This window comes from Balaenoptera acutorostrata, chromosome 1, assembly GCF_949987535.1.
Source record: "Balaenoptera acutorostrata chromosome 1, mBalAcu1.1, whole genome shotgun sequence".
Lineage (NCBI taxonomy): Eukaryota > Metazoa > Chordata > Mammalia > Artiodactyla > Balaenopteridae > Balaenoptera > Balaenoptera acutorostrata.
In genome coordinates this window covers 72168794-72193370 of record NC_080064.1, presented here as the reverse complement: position 1 = coordinate 72193370, position 24577 = coordinate 72168794, and the positions used below count along the sequence as shown (strand labels likewise).

The 24577-nt window shown below is 33.9% G+C and overlaps 1 protein-coding gene across 11 annotated transcripts in view; it reads right to left on the bottom strand.

Moving 5' to 3' along the window:
* Positions 1 to 24577, bottom strand: part of ADGRL2 (adhesion G protein-coupled receptor L2) — a 180344-nt gene that overhangs the window by 25292 nt on the left and 130475 nt on the right. For 8 of the 11 annotated variants that reach the window (XM_057545761.1, XM_007174697.3, XM_057545743.1 and 5 more), the window contains exons 5-11: positions 21751 to 22551; positions 15434 to 15724; positions 14778 to 14881; positions 13743 to 13928; positions 9596 to 9779; positions 981 to 1106; positions 507 to 712 (exon numbers count right to left, since the gene is read on the bottom strand). In XM_057545761.1, the coding sequence (XP_057401744.1) occupies positions 507 to 712; positions 981 to 1106; positions 9596 to 9779; positions 13743 to 13928; positions 14778 to 14881; positions 15434 to 15724; positions 21751 to 22551 (1898 nt within the window). Of the gene's footprint in view, positions 1 to 506; positions 713 to 980; positions 1107 to 9595; positions 9780 to 12575; positions 12615 to 13742; positions 13929 to 14777; positions 14882 to 15433; positions 15725 to 21750; positions 22552 to 24577 lie in introns of all 11 variants that reach the window. The other 3 variants (XM_057545793.1, XM_057545764.1, XM_057545770.1) reach the window with 3 other exon arrangements.

The following is a 24577-nucleotide window of genomic DNA, read 5'->3' as shown; positions in this document are numbered from 1 at the left end:
CAATCTTCCAACACAGTGTTTTTAGCTACCAACTTGCATTCTAAGGCACAGCAGAGGAATTGCATCTCTTCAATTCTATATTTTTAAAAACACAGGGCTTGATAACAATTGTGTTTATATGATCTGTAAAACAAACAAACAAACCAAAAAGACCTGCCATACTAAAAAGGCAGCGCTATCATGCTGCTAAGGTAACAGTTAATTTTCATTCTAAAACAAATTATAGTCATTTACATTTTCCTGTTGATTACTGAATTAGCTTTCGTTAAGAATACACTTAAATTCTAATAACCACTGAACCAGGCTCATTTAATTTTATGTTCACAGACTTAAATAAACTTGTGTCTCTGACCTAGTCCAACATTTGAAATTCAAATGGGAAGGTCTTTTCTTTCCTCTCTGCCTTTTCCCCATTCCCCCTCTCTCTATCTCTAGCATGTTAGTTTTGCTTTCCTTCCTCACTGGTTTTATAACCTTCCACTACTTCATTAGCATACATAACTTACATCAATGTGTGGTAGGGTAAAAAGCACAGGATCTGTCAAGTATACTCGGCTGGATTCTTTATTGATTGAAACTGAAATGACATGGGAATTCACTGCAATGGTGCTATTTCGACCAATAAAGTCAGCACCCAGTTTTATGGTTGCATTTTCTGTACTAAGGAACTGTCCCAGACTCCGGTAAATGATGAACACCAACTTTGCAAGACCTAGGAAGGTAAAAAGTCATATGTCTTTACAGAAAATATGCTTATGAATAAGATAAGATACAATAAAATAAGAATAAAATGAAACAAATCCTATGGAATCTTTATTCAGATTAAGTTTACTGGGAAAGAGAAGGCATTACTTTAAATCTGCTTTTAAATGCTAAGCTGTATTTGTTATACTAGGAGTCAAACGCTCAGCATTTTAGAATTAATAGGTTTAACTGCACAAAAACCCTATCAATTTTTAAAAGACTTTGTTCCATCTTACCATTCCTGCTGTTCTGTTTGACGGTATTCGCAGAGAGTTGGATTGAGCTGCCTGCCCCTTTGATGCCCAGAGGAAATTTGAAGTCTTGGACCTGTCCTTCTGTACTGAGCACTGCAACTTCCAGAACTGGATGAAGCAAAAGATAAAGGAGGGGGGAAATGGGGTATTCTCTAAATTCAACTACAAAGAGGCAAATGATAATTGCAAAGAAACCACTGTTTCCCTTTTTTTCTACGTAAAAAACTTTAGTGTTCAAGTACAACAAAATAATGAAAAAACAACTTATTCTAAGAGGTCTTCAACTTTACTACTCTAAAAATTTTGGTGTAAGCATTTTAACATTTTCTTCATAGTTTTATATCTTTTGTCAACTAATTCCAGTCTTTTAGCCTATGAATATGAAGTGTCTGATTTATAGTACACGACTATCAAAGTTTCATTTAAATCATTAAGTTAAACAAAAATATTTCAAAATGATTTTTGACTCTATGTTAAGTAATTTTCAATGACCATCACTTGGTAATGGTAAAACAAAATACGAAGTATAAATGTGAATGCCTTTATTGCATGTAGACATCTAGTTCTATGTATATAACATATTTTAATACATAAGATTACATAGGTCAATTTTGCAGTAATAGGTTTTCTCTAGTTTCTAAAAGTAGGAAGCCCAGCACAGCATTATTTAAGAGAAAATGTCTGGCATTATGTTCAAACTTCCCATTAATTCTCACTAGTAATGATCAATTTTTACATATTCAAGTTGGGCAAAATAGGACCTGTGGGCCAAATCTGGCCTGCCACTTGTCTGGGTAAATTAAGTTTTACTGGGACACAGCCATGATTACCCATTAACATATTGTCTATGGCTGTTAAGTATTTGCAGCTTAGACCACATGGCCTGCAAAGCTTAAAATGTGTACTACTTGGACTTTTATAGAAAATGTTTGCCAACCACTGCAGTATAATCCAAAGTTCAAAAATTCAAATGAAGTAGCAACACTGGAAAACATGTAAGAAAAACAAGACAATACATAAACATTAAGAACATGTATGTGATCCACAAAACCAATGTTGTTTAACTTTGTTTAAAAAATATAATAGTAACATCTTCAACATAAATGCTGTCTACTGTAACTCCAATAAAGACTGCAATACTTTATATCAGCATATTATTTAAAAGAATGAAAAAGTATCAGTTTCCACTAAAGTAAACTATTTCATATTAGTAATTAGAATGTGCCATTTATTGATGAAATGAGAGGAACTGGATGAAAATTTTTCATTTCAGTATTTGAATTTTAAAAAGTAACACATAATTCAATAAATACAGTCCATACATTTTTCTCTGAATTTCACCCTCTCTGATGGCATATACCCTTGAATAGCTATTTATATACTTAGACAAACATGTGTGTAAGTGTTGTATGTGCCATGTGCGCGTGCACGCACACACACACACACACACACACAGAGTATGATGAATTCACCCACTCTCTTTTTAGCAAAATGGACTCATACCATTACAGAGTAACTCTTGGATGCTATTTTTAAAAAAATCTTTCTCAACTTTGTTTTGCAAAATACATATAGATTCAGCTGTAAATATGAAATCATAACATTGGAAATTTTTATAAGCTATGAGACCACATGTCAAGCACCTGAAATATAAGTTTATAATGAGAGTTATATAACTCCTAGAATTTTATCAGCTGCAGAAGCTGGTAGAGATACTTTGCTTAGAAAGATTAAGCAGGTGGGTATGTGGATGATCACCTGTCCTCATAACAGATTCCATGTCCGTGGGTAGTGGGTGAAGGGAATGAGTGACAAAAATATAAATCTAATATATACCTCTCTCTTCTTCACACTAAAAGGGGTTCTCAATTATTAATTATTCTTAAAACAAGACAGAAGATAGGGTAAAAAAAGGAAATCCTTTAAGTTTTCAGTAAATGTTCCAAATATAGATATACATGTACAAAGACTTAATTTCATTCAACAAATATTTACTTATCAAACTTCAATTTCATTCAATAAATATTTACTTATTAAAGTTTAAAATCATGTCCATAGTAAAAAATTAATAATTTGAATTTTTAAAAACAGGATCATTAATAGAGATCTTAGTAGAGATGCAACAATCAACTTTATACTATAAATAAATAAACAGACAGACAAAAGGGAAAATTTTCTAGAAACATAAAACTGACTTAAATAAATAGAAACCCCAATACTTTATGACCATTTAAGAAAATGAACTCATGGTTAAATATATACTGAACCTTTAACAAACTGCTCCAGTGAATGTAAGAGAATGTTTTTCAACTCATTTCACAAGACTAATATATACTCTCAATGCATAAAACAGTAAAAGGAGAGAAATTATAGGATACCCTCACTTATTTAAAGTATGTAAAAATAGTTAATAAATTATATATACACTTTAAATATAATATCCTGAACAAATTGAGTTTAACTCAAAAAGGCATATGGAAATTAATGCATTAGAAAATATATTAATGTCTTTAACCAAATTATGAAATTAAATAAGAAAAATATTAACAAAGAATTCAACAAATTTCAACATTCATTCAGTATAAAAAATCTTTATGAAACAATAAGAATAAAAGAAAAATTCCTTGCCTAGATAAAGGTTTTGTTATCAGGTAATGGTTATGTATCCAAACCTACAGAAAAAAATGATGCAAAACTCTACAAGCAATTTTTTCTAAGTCAGGATCATCCCTATCACAAGTTTTATTTAGCACTGTACTGAAGGACCTAGCTAAGGCAGTAATTCAAGAAAAATAAAAGGTACAAAGACTGGGAGGAAAAAGCAATGTGTTAATTATTTATAGAAAATATACTTAACTACGTAGTAATGGGAGGGAGACTCTATACTATCAGAAGGAAAAGAATTTAGCAAGGTTGCAATCAGCAAAATCAACTGTACACCAATCAGCAAACAATTGGAATATGTAATTTTTAAAAAATACTATTCACAATAAAAATTAGTGTATGTTTCCTAGGAATAAGCCTAATTGAAAAAGTACAAGACATTATTGGGAAAAATAAAGAACTTTCTTAGAAAACCTAACAACAGATGGAGAATTCTATCATGGTTCAATCTGGGAGAACTCAACAGATAAATCTGTGACACTTCTTTCAAAATCTATCTACAAACTCAGTCTAATTCTAATAAAAATTCCAACAAGATTTTTTTGAGCATGTGGAACTTGACAAGACGATTTTAAAATGCACATGGAAGAGACATGCCAAAAAGCAGCCAAGAGGAATCCGATTCCTCAAGGAGCAGGGTTGAGAGAACTCACCAGATATTAATATTATTGAAACAAAAACAAAAGCAACAATGTAAAACAGACACTCCCAACATGTACAGAAACTTGATATATGACAGAGATATCTTTACAAACCACTGGGGACAGGAATGGCTTATGCACTGAAAGTGCTGAAACAACTGATTATCTATATAGAAAAAAATGAAATTAGTTCCCTCATTAATATTATAAACAAAATAAATTTCAGGTTGGATTAAAAACATAAATGTAAAAAGGCAAAGCTTTATCACTTCTAAAGAAAGTATACAATCTTTATCACTGCAAAGTAGAGAAAAATTTCTTGAGCAGGGGACCAAAAAACACTATATTTTTTAAACAAGGTCCCAAAAGTATCAATCCTAAAAGAAAAGATTGATAATTTGAGTTCATTATTCCGTAAAACAAAAGATTAATAAACAAGGTAAAAAAGAGAAGGCACAGACAGAATAAACATTTGCAAACTATATAATCTTCAAAGAATTAGTTTCCAGAATGCATTACCTACAAGAGAAAGAGATAGACAGGAAAAAATTGTGGACAAGAAACTCACAGGGGAGAAAATTAAAATACCCAATAAATGCATTAAGTAATCAGGGAACTGCAAATAATGTGATCAATTCAAATCTATTAGAATGACAAAATTTATGTCAATAATAAAATGTTGACAAAGAGAGTGATGGGGAACAATGATATTACTGGTGAGAATGTAAATTGGTAAAACAACATTAGAAAGCAATTTGGCAGTATTTAGTAAAGTTAAACACGGGCATGCTCTATCACTCAAAAACTATTTCTAGGTTGTGTGTGTGTGTGTGTGTGCGCACACACATATATCTTGAAAGCCACAAATGTATGAGTAAGAGGCATACAAAAACTTTCACCAGTTTTCATAATATCAGCAAAAAAGTGTAAGCCACTAAAATATCTATCACAGGCATAGTTAAATAATTGTGCATTCTTAGAGCAAATGAATGAACTAGAGATGCACATATCAAAGTGCATAAATATGAAAAATATAATGGCAAGGAAAAATTATACAATTACATTTATAGTGTGAAATCATTAACATTAAAGACATGAAAAATAGTAGTTAAATGTACATACCTGTAGAGCAAAAATAAATAAATAAATAAAAGCTTACTAATGCTAACAAAGTAAGAATGATGGTTACCCCCTTCTTCATCTGATCAGGAAGGAGGGGACCCAGGGGATTTCCAGATTATATATACCTATTTCTTTTCCCCAAAACCTGAAGCAAATATGGTAAAATGCTAAGATGTGGCTCAGTGGGTGATTACTACACAGATGTTTATGATTTTCTCTATACATAATATATGCTTTGTTCAACAGATTTCCTGAAAGTGAACACACTTGATTCATAGGAGAGCCACCCAGAGCCTCACTCACAGCCAGTGCTGAAGATAGGATTTTAATATATTTCTCTGCCCTTCTGTTTGTCAAATTCATCACTGAGTAGTGGCTGCAGTGAGATGAAAGGGGAAGAAAAGTAATACAGTGTAAAATGGAAAAACTAGGACCTCTGCCAGCAGACCGGCAGTGTACTAGGTTCCATCAGCCTGAGTCCCGGGTAAAAGCAACATGGAGCCGACTGAAGATGGTAGGGAGCAAAGTAAAGCTAAGCCTCAGGTGACATGGAGTAAAGCAGTCATAAACTTTGTTGTTGAGAGCTGCCGTGACTTTAGGGTTTTTGTTACTGCAATATAACTAAGCTTAAATTGAGGTATACAATCAAGCTGGCTGCTAAGCCCATTGGGAAAATAAATGATAGGGAATTTTATTATGCTGGATTAGGCTGATAATAACTAAACCACATAATCAATCTTAAGATCACAAAGAAAGACAATCAAACATTATGTGCTTCTTTTCATAAGCTGCCAACAGAAAGTATTGGGGGGGGTGGGATTTAAACCTGAGGTTATTAGACCAGCCAAAGAACCTCGAAGCGTAGAAGGAAAACTCTTCCTTTCCAGTAAGAGCAATGCATTAGTCAAATGTACAACATGAACTTGTTTGTATCCTGGTTAAACAAATTAGATATTAACAAATTTACAAAAATCAAATAATTGAAATCCCCTTTTTATCTTTCCTGTTTTTGATAATTTTTTAAAGTATGACAATGGCTTGGTTTTTTTTAAAGTCTAAGATACATATTAAAGTATTTATAGTAATAATATAATATTAGGGTTTGCTTTAATAATACAATGGTGAGAGGAATAAGTGAAACAGGATTGGCTAGATGTTGTTGAAGCTGGGTAATGAGGATTTTTTTTAATCAAAATTAAAAACTTTTGCTTCTCTCAAGATATCATTAAGAAATTAGAATGAAAAGTCACATGCTGAGGGACTATATATTCAGAATACATATATGAGACAAAAGATTTGTATCAGGAATATATAAATAATCTTTATAATCCAATAATAAAACAAAGAACTCAAAATGGGCAAAATCAGATACTTCACAAAAAGATATATGAATGGCCAATAAGCACATGAAAAGTTGGAACAGTTTTCAGCAAAACATAACTTTGCAACCATACAAATGCAAAATAAAACCAAAATGAGATTCCACTACAAACCACTAAAACGACTAAAATTTAAAAAGACATTTGAGAAGATAATTGTAAATGCTGGTGAGGATGTGAAGCAACTAGAACTCTAACTGCTGTTAGGAATATAAAATGGTACAACCACTTGGGAAAATAGCAGCTTTACTAATAACAGTCAAAAAGTGGGAACGACCTAAATGTACAAATAGATAAACAAATAGTGTTGTGTCCTTATAATGGAAATTCAGCAATAAAAAGGACCGAATTACTGATGTTGGCACCAACATAGATGAATCTCAATAACATTATACTGTGTAAAAGAGGCCAGATCAAAAAGAGTATATGGTCTATGATTCCATTCAACTGAAGGTCTAGAAAAAAGCAAAACTAAACTATAGTGACATAAAACAGATCAGTGGTTGCCTGGGGCTGGGGGTATAACAAGACTGACTGACAAAGATTATAAAGGACCCTTTTGAGGTGGCTGAAATACTGACCATGCTGTTGGTTAAACGGGTGTACATTTGTCAAATCTCATCAAAGAGTACCATTAAAACAGCTGCTCTTATTGTATAAAAATTATACCTCAAAGTTGATTTTAAAAAGCTATAATCAGGTATAATTATACCATTTTACGAGGTCATGTATAAAGGTAAATCATATAATCAAGTGAAAATAAGGATTCAAGGAGAAACCACTAAGGAGGAGAATCAAATTGTCTTAATAATCAAAGATACTGTATCCACACCCTAAATTTAGATAAGAACATAAAGTGAAGACATAAAGGGATAATGGGCTATTTTAGTTCTCATGTCTAAAAAGAGAACAAGTCCTAGGAAAACGTTGAATCTTGAATGTCATATTAAATTATGGATATTATTTTTCACAAAATTGTGAAATAAAAGACATGGAAATATATTGGAATATGTAAAATGACCTTCATATCGATAATTCTTGGGTAATAAATACATGCATACATTAAGTTCAGGGCATTATTTTTGAGAAGGCAGTAAAATGTGTACTACACACTATGAGAATCTCTACCCACAATGTTCTTTCTTTAATTAAAAAATTTTAAAAAACCAGTGTAAAGGATAAACATTTAGAGCTCTGAAAAACACAAGTATCAGGGAAAAAATATTCCTGGCCACTCTCAAACTGAGATAAAAATATCTCAGACATATAATAATAGCGTGTTCTGCATACGTGAAGCCGATGGGAGCAGAGGATGTTGACCTGGCCTACCAAAATTTCGTCGCACTCTTGGTAGGAGCTTACATGGGAAATTTTATGTTTTTTGGTTGTTTTTAAAATAGCCTTCAGAAGATTTAGAAAACAAATTGAGGTCACAACACAACACTTCAAATGATACTTTTTATGACTTATCTTCTGAGACAATCAAGTCCACACTCCTTTACCTTACAGGTATGTCCCTGGAAACATTTGAGAAGAATTGTTTAATGTGTATGTTAGGAATTTTATTAGACTACTAAATACATTAACCTCAAAATAACAAAAGCTTTAGACATAAAAGAGGAGCTTTATTAATTTTCTATTCCTACTAAGCTATGGTAGAATATCACTTTCCTTATGACTGGTCTCCCACATTAAAGCAGGCCAAATTATTTTGATTTCACTTAACTTAAAGTGATTAAGTTATTTGTCATTTCAAAACCTCATAAAGTAAATAAAAACATGATTTTAATATATCTTTTTTTCTAAAAACTCAGTTATTTAAAATAAACTTAAGGCTTTGAGAATTTAAATCCAGGTATCATAATCTGATTGATGTCTATTTCTCCTATACACCTTGCTTCTCTGTATTTTTAAATAAAAGTCTCATACTTAGGTAGGCACAATAAGGCAATAAGATATGGCATTCCAGATAGCAAAACTTCATTCAATATCTGCTGCTCCAATGCACTCTTTCAATGGAAGAGTAGTAGTCTGTGTTCCCTTTGGGGTTTTTTTACATTTATGCTTTGGAAACTTTTTTACTTTACTAAGGGATACTAAAACTTCATCCGAGCTCAACCCCACTGAATAACAATTCTAAATCAGTCAAGCCTAAATTAATATAATTTCTGTACTTACAGTAGTACTTCTTTCAAATACCATCAAAAGTGAATTCCTACCTCTCGCTGCCAGCATTTAAATTCTAAATGATGCTTCAAAACTATCTGCAGCTATTTTACAATCTATAAAGCATGGATATTCTGCTCTATGGGTGATGTAGTTCACTGACCACATTTTCACCTGAAAGCAGTTCTGTTTAATATAAACGTTTGGCTCAAATATCTGCGTGCCTAAAATATTTGGGAGAACGCATTCCAGAAAGTAATTTAACCTCATTAGGAACGTATTGTATAAAATGGAAAGGCATTCGCCACAGCTCCACAGCAAGCACTTTCATTACGTAAGCAGTCCATATTCTGGCAGTTAAGTACTCTACACACTGTTTTCCTTTAATGATTTTTCACTTGGAAAAAAACACATAAAACCAACTTTTAAAAGACATAGGATAGATTTTGGCTTTTGCATTAATTTTATGAGTGTGATCAATAACATCTCTTATTAAGGGACAAAAATAATTGGACAAAATAGAAGTTCGGCACTGGGAAATAACTCAAAAGACTCAATGGAAGCATTATTCTCTTAAACATCTATCTTCTAAATCAAAATTACACCTGACAATAGATTCACTCACCAATATTTTCTGTGGGCATTGAGACCCTGGTTGGTTCTACCAGATTGTCAGCCAGGACAAAAGCTCCTTCTTCCAATGTATCCAGTAGCATTGTTGCAGTATGTGCTTGTTCAGAAGAATTCATGTGTTTCCATGATTCCAAAGCTTCAGGTCTCAGAAGGTTGTCCACTGTGTCAACAATTGCCTGCATCCATTAGAAAACTATCATTAGTTTTGACTGCTTCTAGTACCAAGGTGATTTTCAATCACTGACTAGTGACGATTGTAATATTTATCTGTCATGATGATTTACTCTTACAGAAGAACACCTGGACAACATATATCTGGCCAACTTGATGTCTGACCCTTTCAAAACAGAACCAGCTGAAGATCAGTAGACTACTCTTTGATTATAAAGGCTAAGTATAAAGAGATGACTCGTTTCTGTTTATCTAATCATATTTCAATTGTTGAAAAGAAATAAAACCAGTGTCAGCTCTTAACCTGAGGTATTACCCCTACATGCATGGTCACTCCTACATATAAGCTCAAGACTTAAATGTTCTAAATAGAAAACACTGGTGTCTCTAGAGTAGCCTAATATCTACGCTTGAAAATTAAACCATATTGTTTTTTGGAACCTGAACTAAAATAATAACCAAAATTGTGCCTTATAACATTGTCTACTTATTATCATTGGGAAAAAACCAAGGTGATTTCAAAGTGTATAAATTATCTGTGAACATTTTCACTCTTCCAATTGCCTGGTCAGCTAAAAAACACTTGAGAGTATACCTTAATTCATAAACAATCATCTGTTTTTAAGGAGATCAAGAGAACAGTCAAAATATTTAAAACCTATACTAATAATTTAATAAAAACAGAAAGGCAAAGTAAAGTCTTAATAAATATCCAAATTATAAATATTCATATGTGTAGGTTTAGTTTATTACCATGTAAAACAACATTAAATAAAAATGTAACCCAGTCAGTTAAGCAATTGAAGGCAGGCTTTTGTACTGATACTTACTGTAGCTGTACACTGACTATGGCTTGGATAGCTGAAATCACTGAGTTTATTTACTCTTTCCCATTTACCTAGCCATAATGTGTCATTAAGCCCAAATATCAATTGTTTTGATCTACTGATAATCACTGAGAAAAAAGAACACACACTCTACAAAGAACAACAACAACAATTGCTAGTTTGAGGTACTATATTGAAATTAGCAGGGGGAAAAGTTGTTTGAGGCTACTGTCAGAGTTAAGATTAATTAGCTTAGTCCATCTTAATATCCTCGTTCTGTCTGCCACGTGAGCCACCACGACCTTCCTGGCAGGTAGAAGATACTCACAAGTGGCATTAAAGGCTTTTTTCTCTCTCTAATGGGAGATAGAATAGTCAGAATGCTCACACTGATACTGCTGCAGCCATTAACTAGAGTGGAACAGAAATTGGTCTGCTGAGGCCAGATTCATTAGTCACCAAGAAATACAGACTGAAGCCTCTAATCTAAGTTACAAATGAATCCTCTGTCACAAAGCAGTAACTCGCTTCATTTGCATAGTGTAAGTCAGCTTCTGATTTGTAACTTAAGGAGCTTTATTAGTTTTATCTGAACACAGAAGCTCACTTGAGACATACTGAAAATGACACTGGTCAGAAATCAAGGTCATGCTGAAATTTACTACCTATACACATAACTCGCTGATGGCATGTTTATATTAATTTGTAATGCTCCTTAGTTATTACCAGTTGTATTTTTCTAGTGGAATCAAAATGATCATTAGCCCAATCATATTCCTGAAGTAGTCTCCCTGACAAAGAAAAAAGGCTATTCTATTCTCACTGAGATATATGTCCTGGGCAACATACTAATTATTACATTTCACACATTAATACCTTAAAGGTGAGCTGAAAATGTCCGTACAACAAATTCTATACACTTCAGCATGTATTTCTTTGCCCCCATTAAACAGGCTAATAAGGGACTTTCAAAATACTACCACCTAAAAACAGATTTTCCCACTGCCTTTTCTTGTAAAGTTCTCAGATGCAACAATGTCTATTACTCGTTAGTGAAATGTTATTCTTTTTTTCTAGATCTTGCCAACTAAAACTGGTGAAGTCATATCTTTTGAATAATCTCTAGTCTACAAAACTTACACAGTTCTTTTGTTTTGTTTTCATACATATACAGATTAGTTCTTCAAGGTTTGATTGACTAGGAATATGGTCCCCAGATGAGTAGGGTTAGAAAGTAACCATCCCCAGCAAAAGGAACTTCTTTATTATTTGGATCTACCACACAGAACTGGCTTGGCATAATTCCACTGTTAGCCTCACCATGTTTCCTATTTTACTTGGATATACCAGTGAGAAAATCTGGCTGCAGTGGACGAGGATTCTGAGCCAAACAGTGGCTTTCTGTTTCTATCATCTCGATAAAAACCAACAGATAACATTTATCGAGAGCACTGTCACATTATTTATGTTTTATTTCTAGTAACCCATTCCCATATCAACCTGATTCTAGAAATGACTCCAAAAAATTTCAAGACAAAGCCTATTTTATTTAAGAGTACACCAAAGAGATAAGAAAGCAGTGACTTTTTCATGCACATACATTATGACTACACAGTCTTTGATATGATAAACTGCCAAGAATATATCATAGCTGTTTTCCTCAAGTTGTTTTTTAATCCACAGAGATGACAACAGGAAATAATGAGACTTTATGATTACTTTCCAATTCAGAGGATATTTCATTAAAATTCTTGTATGTTTGGATGAATGGAAAAACAGCAAAAATTATAAAAATAAATTATTTGCTTATTCTGAGAGTAATATACCTGTGAAAAGCCAACATTTGTACAGCTGATATGGGGCATATTATATAATTATCAAAGACTGAAATACATTGGATCATGCAGCAAGATGATAAAGCGTAGCAGGTAGCTGAAGAAGGGAGAAAGCAGGGTGACAGCATAGGAGAGATACCTTAAGGTAAGCCCTGCATGTCTTCTCTCGTTTTTGGAGCTTTTTAGTAAAAGAAAAGAAAATCAGGTTAGATTTTTATCTGTTGAAAATTGAGGAAAGAAGAAATCCTCAAAAATTAAGCTAGTGGTCCTGAGCTCAGCGTTTATTATGTACCATAATCCTCTGGATTTTTGTGACTCTATACTGATTGCCAAGATTGTGTATTCAGTTTTCAGCTGTATTTTACTAAACATGATAATCCAAAGTATCTTGATAAACCTAGAGACAAAGTATGTGATGAAAAGGAAGAAAAAAAACCATAAAACCATTTTAGCCACAGATTTCAGATTCATATGAATTTCATATAAACACTTTATAGTATGGTTAAAATAGCTATCAAATTTTTGTCAAGGGCTTCCCTGGTGGCGCAGTGGTTGAGAATCTGCCTGCCAATGCAGGGGACACGGGTTCGAGCCCTGGTCTGGGAAGATCCCACATGCCGCGGAGCGACTAAGCCCGTGAGCCACAATTGCTGAGCCTGCGCGTCTGGAGCCTGTGCTCCGCAACGGGAGAGGCCACGATAGTGAGAGGCCTGCGCACTGCGATGAAGAGTGGCCCCCACTTGCCGCAACTAGAGAAAGCCCTCACACAGAAACGAAGACCCAACACAGCCATAAATAAATAAATAAATAAATAAAATATTAAAAAAAAAATTTTTTTTGTCAAGGTAGGAAAAATTAGTAGCACTAACACACCATACTCCTAGCAAAGGAAACTTGTCCTTCTCTCAAAACCTACCACTGAAAACAGTATTTCAGTGGCTAACATTCCTATACGCATCACAATTTTCTTACAATCACAAGAGTTGACTGTATTAGTATATGAGTTGTATAACACAATCTCTCCTAGTGCGCCTTCCAAAGTGAGGGTACTGACCACAACCAGGCAAATGAAGTTTACCACCAACTAAAATCTCCCTCAGGTAATTAGCGTCATTTGGGGGGTGGGGATGGGTGTGCACGTTGCTCCTTTCCCAACTATAATTCTTTCTTGAGATATGAACCAAATTAGAAGTTCTGTTTCTATGCGTACGTCAAGGGGGCCAAAAGTTAGGCGGTCAACTGCTGGAAGAATCCAGAGCAGCCATACAAAACATCTAATTGAAAATAACAGAAAATTTCTACCTACCTTGTTATAACTCCGTCCAGCTGAATCCTTTTCACTAGGTTTCAGTTCCTGCAGCTGCGCATCAAGAATGTCCACCAACTGCTCCATCAACCTCACTGAAGAACTCACGTCCCCAGCAAACACTGGCCCTTTGGTATGTTTCGCCAGTTCATTGGCAAGGCTAGCAGCGTTTTCTCCACTTCTGATCTGAAATGACAGTTTATATTATCTCAGTAAGATTTCTTGTTCTGTTTGTGGCTTCTTGTTCTTTTCCCAAGTATCTCTGTTGTGGTGAGAAAAATATTTGCAAATATGTCAAATTCTGCAACTGAGACCAATAACTTTCTCTTCATTTCAGATGATTAAAGGTTCTTAGATCCTCAGAAAGACATACTTAATCAGACATTTTAAAGACACAAAAGGGAAAAAAATCAGAAATCCTTTAAAAAAATTTTGAGATAGTTCTCTCATTTCACTGCAACCATTTAAAACTGCTATTTAAAAATCTTATTTATTTATTCCAATGATCCAGAAATTTAAGTGAGAATGTAATCAATATAATACTGAGGGCTATTATCTACTGCTTGCATTTTAGAAAGGTAGATGGTGAAGGAGAAACTAAAATGTCACTGCATTACACTGTAATATTAAAGTTACTAATGCTTTTTAAAGTCATTTTTACTTATTCTATCATAATCATCTGCAATATGAACATCTGCTTGCATTCTGTGGATTCAGTTGCAAATTAATGACATTTGATTTATTAGGCCAATACACTATTTGTCTCACAAACATCAAAAGAAACAGAACAAACTAAATATGAATGAAATTAAGCAAGTATGTACTCATTAAAAAGCTTAACATAGAAAACAGCATGCCCTAAAACATATGTAACTTTGAATAAATAGTTTACAGACAAAGCTATGCATAATTTTTTACTTTTACACTGAACAAAGAGCAATGAAGCTGGTTTTAACATACAAAGCTAAATTATTTATGTTAGAAGTTAAAGCCCTTAATCACCAATGTGTATCATATTAAAAGGTTCCAACCAACCTTCTGAGCCAGCTGATTTACCCAGTGTGAGGTACAGTTGCTAAGATCAGGGCCCCTAGGGTTCCATGTTCCAGTGGAAAGCATGCAGAGATATGAGGCGGTTCCTACAACAGATGTAGAAAGCAACAGTGAAATTGAAACCATTTTTTCTGCATGCATTCGGGAAATCAGCTATGATGATCCTACTCCGTGTGTTAAATTTTGAATAAACATTAATGCAAGTAGTTGACAATAACTGATGAAAAGTGGGTACAATGCAGACTATAAACAGTCAATATAAAGTCAGCACAGAAATATCAGACATTTACAGCAAACAAACAAAAAGCCCTTGATTTTCTTGGGACTCATCCAAAATGATACATTGCAATGAGAAAGACAGCTGTAAGGAAGCCTCACTAGAGGATCCATGGGCAAAAATCTCAGGCTTGACCTAGGTCTTTAAGAGGGAGAGGTAATTCAGTGCCTGACCTTAAATGACTTTTACAGTTTAAAAATCTTTAAGTTGTCTACATGTGCTATATTACCAAAGTAACAAAAATAACCATGAAGTTAGCTATTGTAAATATCTCTTTCCTCAAATAAAATCACTCCTGTGTAATTCAGAACCTACTTAAAATAAGTTTTAAAATGTATTTATAGTATTTGACAGGAAATACCTCTCGTTCCCTTGGGACATGGTCGCTCAACCATCATTCCCCTTTGTGTCTGAGGCCACCTTATCCCCCTTGCGTCTAATGCTTCACAGAATCTCTCTGGCAGGGGAAAAATATTTGTGACAGGAGGAATTTTGGTTGTAGAAACTGCTGGAGGTGGTTTTGTCCCTTTGCTTCCTTCCTGAGATCCAGCTACAGTTGTGCTCATGGGGCCTTTCTGTGAAGTGCTTGTGGTTGATACTGTGGTTTTGAACATCTCAGCTGAAGAAGTTACTGTCACAGCTGTGGTAGGCACTATGGAAAGAAGACGAGGATGTTAATCTCAAACACACACTTGCACTCGTATGTGAACGCGTGAGCACACACACACACACAAAACCCCTACCCATCCAACTACCCCAACACCAACAGAATGAGAAATCAATGAGAATATCCGTAGGGTGGGAGGAAGACTAAATCTCTTCATTTATTCCAATTTATTCATATTGTTGGCTAAGCGATGGCAGTTTAGGATTTACCATAGATTTTGCTCTGACTCTAATTGTACTAGGCTTACTTCTCAATGAAATATTTGATAATAAATTTTATGTACAATTTCATCATATATCATGTAACAGGAAATGAAGGACAGTTTCATACAGAAAATTTCAATGTACATATCAAATACATTATGTCATATCAAATACATAATTTAGAAAAATCCGTTTCTTATATAAATTCATACGCTGAAACAATAAAATTCAAAGTATCAGCGCAAGTCTAACCATTACATATAATTAGGACAACAGAAAATTTCAAGTCACCCACTCTGCATCTTGCAGGAAAACAAATACTGTAACATCTTTCCACCCAGCAGCCATTCTTGCTTGAGAGGTTTTTGAGCATATGCCTGATTAGATCCAAACAGAAGATAAGCTGGGCATGCTTGTGCTGTTTCAGTAAGGAAACATCTGAGGCTTCCACATTTTTACTTTTGAAAACACAGGTATGAAAAAGAAACTAGCTCTGGTCAGAGGTTACAATGTAATCTCATATCAAGATAACGGGTTCGATCAAATAATGCCTTATTTGAAAACAACCCTACATATCCTATTGACCCTTAACAGAGAGTATAAAAGAATTTAAAAATATAAAAGTGGATTTAAAAGTAAAAATTTTAAAAGAAAACAATTTTAAGGTTATTTTGGACTTCCAACATTACTTTTAAACTGTTAAATCCACTAGGTTAAAATAATAATGGAGCTTAATGTTTCCTTCATTAATTAACACTTAATTAGCTTAAAAAAACAACAAAAATTCTGTCAGTAAAACTTTAATGGCACCATTTAAAATCTATTAGGTGATCACACTATAGTTTTATCAACATTTAGATTACTGGCTCTTAAGACCTTATAAATATGATGCCTTAAATTTAAATTGAGTAGAGCAAACTAAAAATAACTATTATTAAAAATAATCGTATAAAACATTAACTTACTTTATGGCTTTGCTATACATAAGAAACAAGCTAGAACATTAAAACTTCTTGGAAAACAAGTTCATATTATCACTGATAATATTAAGCTCTGGTCCATAAGTAGTTTACATAATTCTGACTCTATGACAGAGTATGCTAAGTTTATCAGAAAAAGTAATGTGCACTTGTTTCTAGTTCTTTAGTAGTGAGAAACTTCTTGTTATCAGTAAGTGCAAGACACACTTTTTACACCCTTTTTTCATTCTATCACAAGAGAAACTTCTTAAGCTATGTATTATTTCCAGGGCATCAGTTACTGGCCATATGAGAGAAGCCTGTGTACATTAGCCAAGCATCATGCCTAGCCAGCTGCTGCAGAAACCTATTCAAACCTGTTAATCTCTTTCTGTAAAGCGCTTCCCTGACATCCTGTTAAACCTCGTAATTTTCTTTTGATTACAACGCAGCCAGGCTTTCAGTGCTTTCTCAATTAACATTTGTCAAAAGCATCACAATCTTTTGCAGAAGTGTCAAGTGAATGTTGCTGAATGAAATCTAAAAGCCGGGGACAGGGTGAGGGGGGCGGATTCGGAGCAAAGAGAAAAGGGCAGAGCAAAATGGTTTAGTGCTACACCTTCTGATGTATCCCTTGACACTGTGCTAATTCGTACATATTTAATCACTGAAATACGTATTAACTATACTACAATTAGTGATCTGTTTGCTGAGCATCAGTAAAGATTCCTAACAAGTGAGTGAAGGTAGGCAATAAAATGACTTTTATTAAATGCACAAAATTTCATGCAACATTCTATACCCTGTTTGCATGTGTCATTGATAACTTTCATACCTTTTTACCTTTTGTTCATCAAAAGAAGTTTAAAGGGAAGCAACACATTCTTCAAAGGTAAATCAATGAAATATTGGGGTATCGTGAAAATAAACATGAACGTCAACTTTACGTGGCAAAATGAAACCCTTTAGGAGGACAACTATAAGATTTTGCAAGGCCGAAGTTTAACAACTTCAAGCAAAGCATTTTTTTCTAATGTTGAAGCTAGAAATGAAGAGGTATTTCTGAAAGTTAATATTTCTTTCCTTAGGTGAAGACAGGACGCAACAGGGCATCCCATGATGATAAAAGCTTACACTTCTGCAGCATTTATGTACCAGATGCTATGCTAATCACCATTCATGGATCATCAGATCATCTTATTTGATCCTTACCACAACCCCATGAAGTAGGCACTATGATTATCTTCCTTTTACAAAAGAGAAGACGGAGCCATGGAGGAAGTTAAGCAATTTGTTCAGGTTCACTTGTCCATACTCTCAAATATTATGACCTTACTTTTCTAGGTAAAAGATTTTCAGAGACTCTGGGAGAGTATGGCACCCTGCAAAGCAATCTGCCCTTATTTTGGAGCATTTGACACTGTGTTCTGCGTAAATCTTTACAAGAAGAAAAAATGTGGGAACGTAAGATACTGAAGCAATAAAAAGTTTCATAATGAACCGTATGTGGCAAAAGGCTCAAAACTCAAGAATATCCTATAAACGGTAACAGAAAACATGGCAACTCACAATAGACTTATATCATAAATCTAAACCCTACTTTACAGAGCCTGTCCCACAGTTATCAGGTGCCCTATCAACACACAGATTTAATGACTTAACATTCTACCTACCATTTATTATTTGAGTACAGAGACCTAGAAACAGTGCCAATAATGCTAATAAACATATTTAATAGGTACCCGTGAAAATTTCAACAAACACATACAGAATGGTTCAATTTACTATGACAGTATTTACTAAGAACTTGCTAATTATCACCAGCTTTTTCCTGTGTGAAAAGATTTTAAGGACAATATGGGTGGTTATTTCCCTCTTCCAAGTCCCCAAACTCACCCATTTTTCACTGAATGAAGTCCAATTAGAGTTAGTCTGTAGCCTGGTAAGGCAAGACTGCAGATTTATTAAATTTACCCTTATTCGATGTCTAAAAACACTGATCATCTTTTAATTAGCATCCATTATCAGTGGGAAGATGTTTTAAGAAATATGTATTCTATGCTAAACACTTCCTAAGTAATAGACCTAACTGGCTCTCTTGATAAAAAATTTCCCTCATGTTGTTTAAGTGTCATACTTCATTATTACTCCAAGACAGATATTCAGAAACTGTCAAAACTCAAGACACAATATTTTTCAGTAATGTTTGGGATATCACATCTGAAGACAGATAAAGTAAATACATAAATCAATTCAGATTAAGACATCGAAAGGAGTTAATATATGACTGAAATGGGATTTTTCTAAGCCCATTTTATAGAGAAAGAAAGTAAAAGAGGAAAAACAGACCTAGTTCAAGGAAATGGAGCAAATTAACTATGCAGAGATCACAAAAAGCTAAAAATTTAAAGAAAAAAAGAAAGATGTATTTGAAAACATTATCAAGGCCAAGCAATAATATACTTGTGCTGTTAGGAATGAAAGGCTTGGATTTATAAATGGGGAAAAGTATTGAAGCTAATACAGTGTGAAACAGTCCACAATGAAAAATTATCTGTTTTACAGCACAATGTACACTTCAGCTATACACATGGTAGCAAAGCCAGTACATGAGACTTGCTGACAGTGGCTTACTGGTTTGACCTAAGTGTATAAGCCACAATAGTTCTGCAATGCCCCATCTACATGCAGTTAGATAACAGCACATATCTTAGATGAGCGAGACAGGAGTCTCTCCAAAAGCATTTGAAGATAAATTATAAAGAACACGTGAATAAGATAATACAATTCAAACGTCAGCAAGAAATTTAGGTCAGATAAAACTTTTTACCACTAAGGGTTTAATAAGGGGTCAATACGAATTTTCACTTTCTGAGAATATATAAGAATGGTTAACTATTTTGGATAACACAACACAGCTGTAGGAATGCAGTTAACACATATGGCTAAGTTTCTCATTTTCGAAGCTGGTAACTGTTTTTTTCCAAAAAGCATCCAAATTATCAAAGATTCTTTCATCTGAAATGGATCAAGTTATTTACTAGAACATAAGCCACATGCGGAAAATGACATTATTACTCATCTTGTATTTCATGAAGTACTCTGTGACAAGCAGGGAGGCAGTGATTCCTTGTTGAGCTGCATCTCTACTCAACTTTAGGTGCTGCCTGATTATGAATTTACATTTTTAAAATTTCTTTTCTTTTTTTTCCAATGGAGGGAAAGAGATTTACTGCTACCCAAGATAAATTTAACAGCTGTGAGGGTAATACAGGTTACAAAAAAGATTAACACATGTATCTCCACAGTGTCAAATTTTGTCAATTACTGACCTTTTGCCTTTTACAAACCTATAGGATAAAGGAGAAGCATAGTACTAGCGTTTAGAAAAACAACTGAGTTATAGGAACCATCCCAAATTGCTGGCCTCAAGAGAAAAAAGATAGGTCTGAATTTAAAAATAAAGAATACTAAGATACTATCAACAAAGATTTTTATGTCCTAACAGATTTCATTGTTGAAAGTTTAACAATGGGACGTTGCTACAACTTTAACCCAACAAATTCTAGACATACATGAATTAGAGAAAAAGGGGGCTTATACTAAGTCATATGTCATTATTGCCCTTATGTTAAGAAGAAAAATCACATATTTTTGTATTCTATAACTCAAATTAGAAATTCAATTACAAAAGGCTTCTGCTTTTGAGGTCCTAACCCTATGATGATATTTAGAACTTAGTGACATTATACCCTAAACTATGTGTGGGTATATGTAATTGTGTTTAAGTATGTGAATGTATACTGCTTTAACAGAAGAAAAAGATATTAATTTATGTTCCACCTTGTTGAAAAGATTGATTTAGTCACTCCAAGGAACATTGTGGCTCCTACAATTTTGAAGTAACTCAATAATGTGAAAATTCTAACTAACTCAGAAAATTGAAATAATTCAGATCTTTAAAACACAAATATTATTGCTCAAATAGAAAAGACATAATAAGTGCAAGCTCTATAATAATATATTAAGAGGTCATTCTTTTATCATGAGTATGAGGTAATCTTGTTTCAATGAAATATTCAAAGCTTCATTTACCCTCAAAAATTGTTCACTGCAGAACTGAATTAACTTGCTAAACTAAAATATACTTCCAAAGATTTATTAAGTAATGATTCTCCATAAAGATACCTAAAGAGAACACAAATCAAAAAATGCTAGCAGATTTGTCTTCATAAATCAACACTTGGGATCATTTAATGCTTAGTCCATGTGTAACAGTTAAAGTCACAGAAATACTGACCTAAAACGGTCACAAATTTATTGGGAAATAAAAATGTGTTATTTTACACGATGATCTAGTAAGATGTTGGATGACTCCTTCTCCTACCCAGAGACCAGAGGCCAAAACTTCAGAATACTTATGCCTGGCATTGTATATCAAGCCTAGCAATTCTCCTGAGACTTCCTAACAAAAATTTCCTTTAACCACTGGCGCCAAGAAGTTAAAAGGTCTGCACATAGATTATAATCAATTCAGAAGTCAGGTAGAAAAAACACACAAAGCTAACAGGTTTGTAGTTGGCATTACATTTTTAGCAATGAAAATCTAAACTAACCAAGGATGCTACAATTTTTTGAAACCAATATGTAAATGAAGAAATTCAGAAAAAGAAAATGGACCAATATAAGGCTAAAATGTGCACAGTATGTGACAATTTGAAATGCCACAATATTATCATTTGCCCTTGAACTATAAAAAGGGAAAGAAAATAAATAGGAAAAAAAATAAGAAGTCTTAAAAATAAACTGTTCATAAAAGATATAAGCATTAGCAAGCAAACATTCTTACCTTGGGCAGGATCAGGTGGACCAAACTCCAGAGAATATCGTAAAATGAAGTTATTGTTCCACACGTAGAGTTGGTTATCTCTTGGATTGTAATCCACTGCAGCAATATACTGATACTGGTTGGGGAAGGGAACATCTACATATTCTCCTCGGTTTAATCGGGTATTGTAAATATAATCAATTGCATTCTTGCCTGTTTCACTCTCATTGTCTTGATAAACTGACCTGACCACATAAAGGACTCCACAGATCATAAAAGCATTTGATGCAGCTCGTTTGTCATACACAGTCTCCCACGTTGCTTCAAAGCGAAGAGTGTATGGATTCAGTTGGCTAATAACTATCATTCCATTGTTCTGTTCAGTGGCATAAATGACCCATAAGCCATTTTCATCAACTGCTAGGTCAATATCAGTTTTTCCTCCCCATCTATATGGTGAGGTATCATGATAGTTAGCATAGTTAATTATGGCCTCTCCACTCTTAATTCTAGTCCTCAAGTCAAATTTCACAATATTCCTCGTTCTTTCTTTGTTAAAGAAGACAGCACCATCATATACCACAAATCCAGTACCATCTACTCGATTTGGAAGTTTGTATGTTGTTGTTTGGCGACTGTTTTGGAAATCTTCTAAAGAAGCATATTCTATTAAAGTATCGGTACGATATGGAGTCCAGGGCATGAAATAAATTTTATCTGCAGCCTGAAGAGGGTCCTTGCACCAAGCACCTGCCTTTTGTTCAGCTTCATATATACATGGTGAATCCACAATTGCTTTCAAGGTCCCAGGGCACACAAAAACTAACAGTCACAGAGAAAAGACAAGAATTAAGCAAAGTTAAAAGACTATACAGGCAAACGCAAGTTTTAATGATCATAGACCAAAAGAGAAAAATTCACTCTATTAGCATTCAATTTTACCGGAAATTATACTTAATACGAGTACTACCTTTCTTTCCTCAAGTTACCATAATTGATGTACCAGCATACAAAGCGGCTGGGGTTTACTTTCACAAATACAAACCTAAGTTTAAGATCATTCATGATTGAGCTAACAATGTACATTTTTGCTATGTGTTTTTATCTTATAATTCGGTAATTTATGCTTTAAAACTCTGAGCTTTGTACATAAGGGTGAACAAAGTACTTTTAGACCAAACTTTGTACCCTCCCTTCCTTAGCCCACTTATAAGCCCCCGAAAAGCAGAACACCAAAATTAAGCAAATAAAACAAACCCAATGTGAAGGCTTATTTAGAACGTCTATGGAACTCAGACTGAAAACAAAAGTGCTTCAATTGAAGGAACATAAATATTCGGAAAATGCAATTAGAAGCAGAGAAAAGTAAATACGAGGAAAGGACTGATGAAACGACCAGGAGACCCTGTAACCATGGCATGCTATGGAGAGGGTTCTGGAAGCCAGGCAAGATGACACTTTAATAATAAAATATCCAAGGGTATCAGAAAAAGAGATAAAGAGTGAAAAGAAACAGAGAAAGGACAGCTCCCCCTCGCCGACTTCAGAAATTTTACCCTGTCACCAGATTTAGCGGTCATATAATTTCACTGTAAACAGTCGACTTCTTTATGAGGTGCATTTATGAGATCCTGCTGATTATATATTAATGTCAGGAGTGTTGTAGGGGAAGGGAAGGGAGAAGGTAACATCCATAAGGCACATAACAGGGAGCTGGGGTTCAAACTGTATATATTATTTACCTTTTTGCTCCACTTCTATTTTAAGCATCGGAAGAAAAAAAAAAGTGCAAGGAAAAAAGAAAAAAGATTAAAATAAATTGACAGTCTAAGATTGAATTCGTAATAGATGCTAAATATAGGAAGAATAAGAGCTGCACTACTTTGGATAAAGAGAAACACAACAGGAAAACCTAGCAGGAGAAAAGATACTAAAGTTACATAAAAGAACATGGATAAATCATTTTAGTAGATTAAGGAGGCAATACAAATATGTTGGCATGTTGCTTCACTTAGTGTACCTGAATAAATAATGAAACTCTTCACTAATGCATGGTGTACATAACTCTTGCCTTTCCCAAGTCACTCAGCATTCTTATCAAGTTTTACTTTAAATAGGTAGGCTATAGACACAGATGCATGCATAGGTGTATCATCCCCATTTATCTTATCATGCGAACTCATTATTAAGCTGACTAAAATTAGGTAAGCATAACAACAGGGAAATATATTTATAAACATGGCAACTCAATTTTGAAGCTCAGGTCAAAGCTAATGAATACTGATATTGTTACATTTTTCAAAGACACTTATGTAAGAAGAAATATATAATTATGCACCTCAGTACGTTTCAATTTTTTTCTATTAAATTTTCTGTTTCTAGAAAAATCTATCTTAACTATAAAGAATCTGCCTCCTTTTCAGGAATATACAAGCCTCCCCCTTTACCCCAATAGTTATTTTGAAGTGTAGGCTAAGGTAGTACCTTTCTTCCCCACTAATAATTAGGAAATTTACTTATTTACATTTATATATACTTTATATTATAAAATCCTTATTAAATTCTCTACATCACATATCTCAAACTTGTAATATAAAGTCTATTAAAAAAAAGTAAGCAAAATACATACAAGGAAAAAGCAAGCACAGTAGGCAAGGAGAAAAAGGAAGAAAGAATTATGGTTAGCTTATTATGACATTGTTTACCATCATCAATTTACACAAAAGCAAGCTAGCATGCAACAACAATCATACCAAGCATTCAAAGCAAATACCTTGATTCCACAGACCCCATAAAAGGTAAATGCTTTCATAAAACAAACCTGATTAGTAGAGTTATAGGAGAAAAA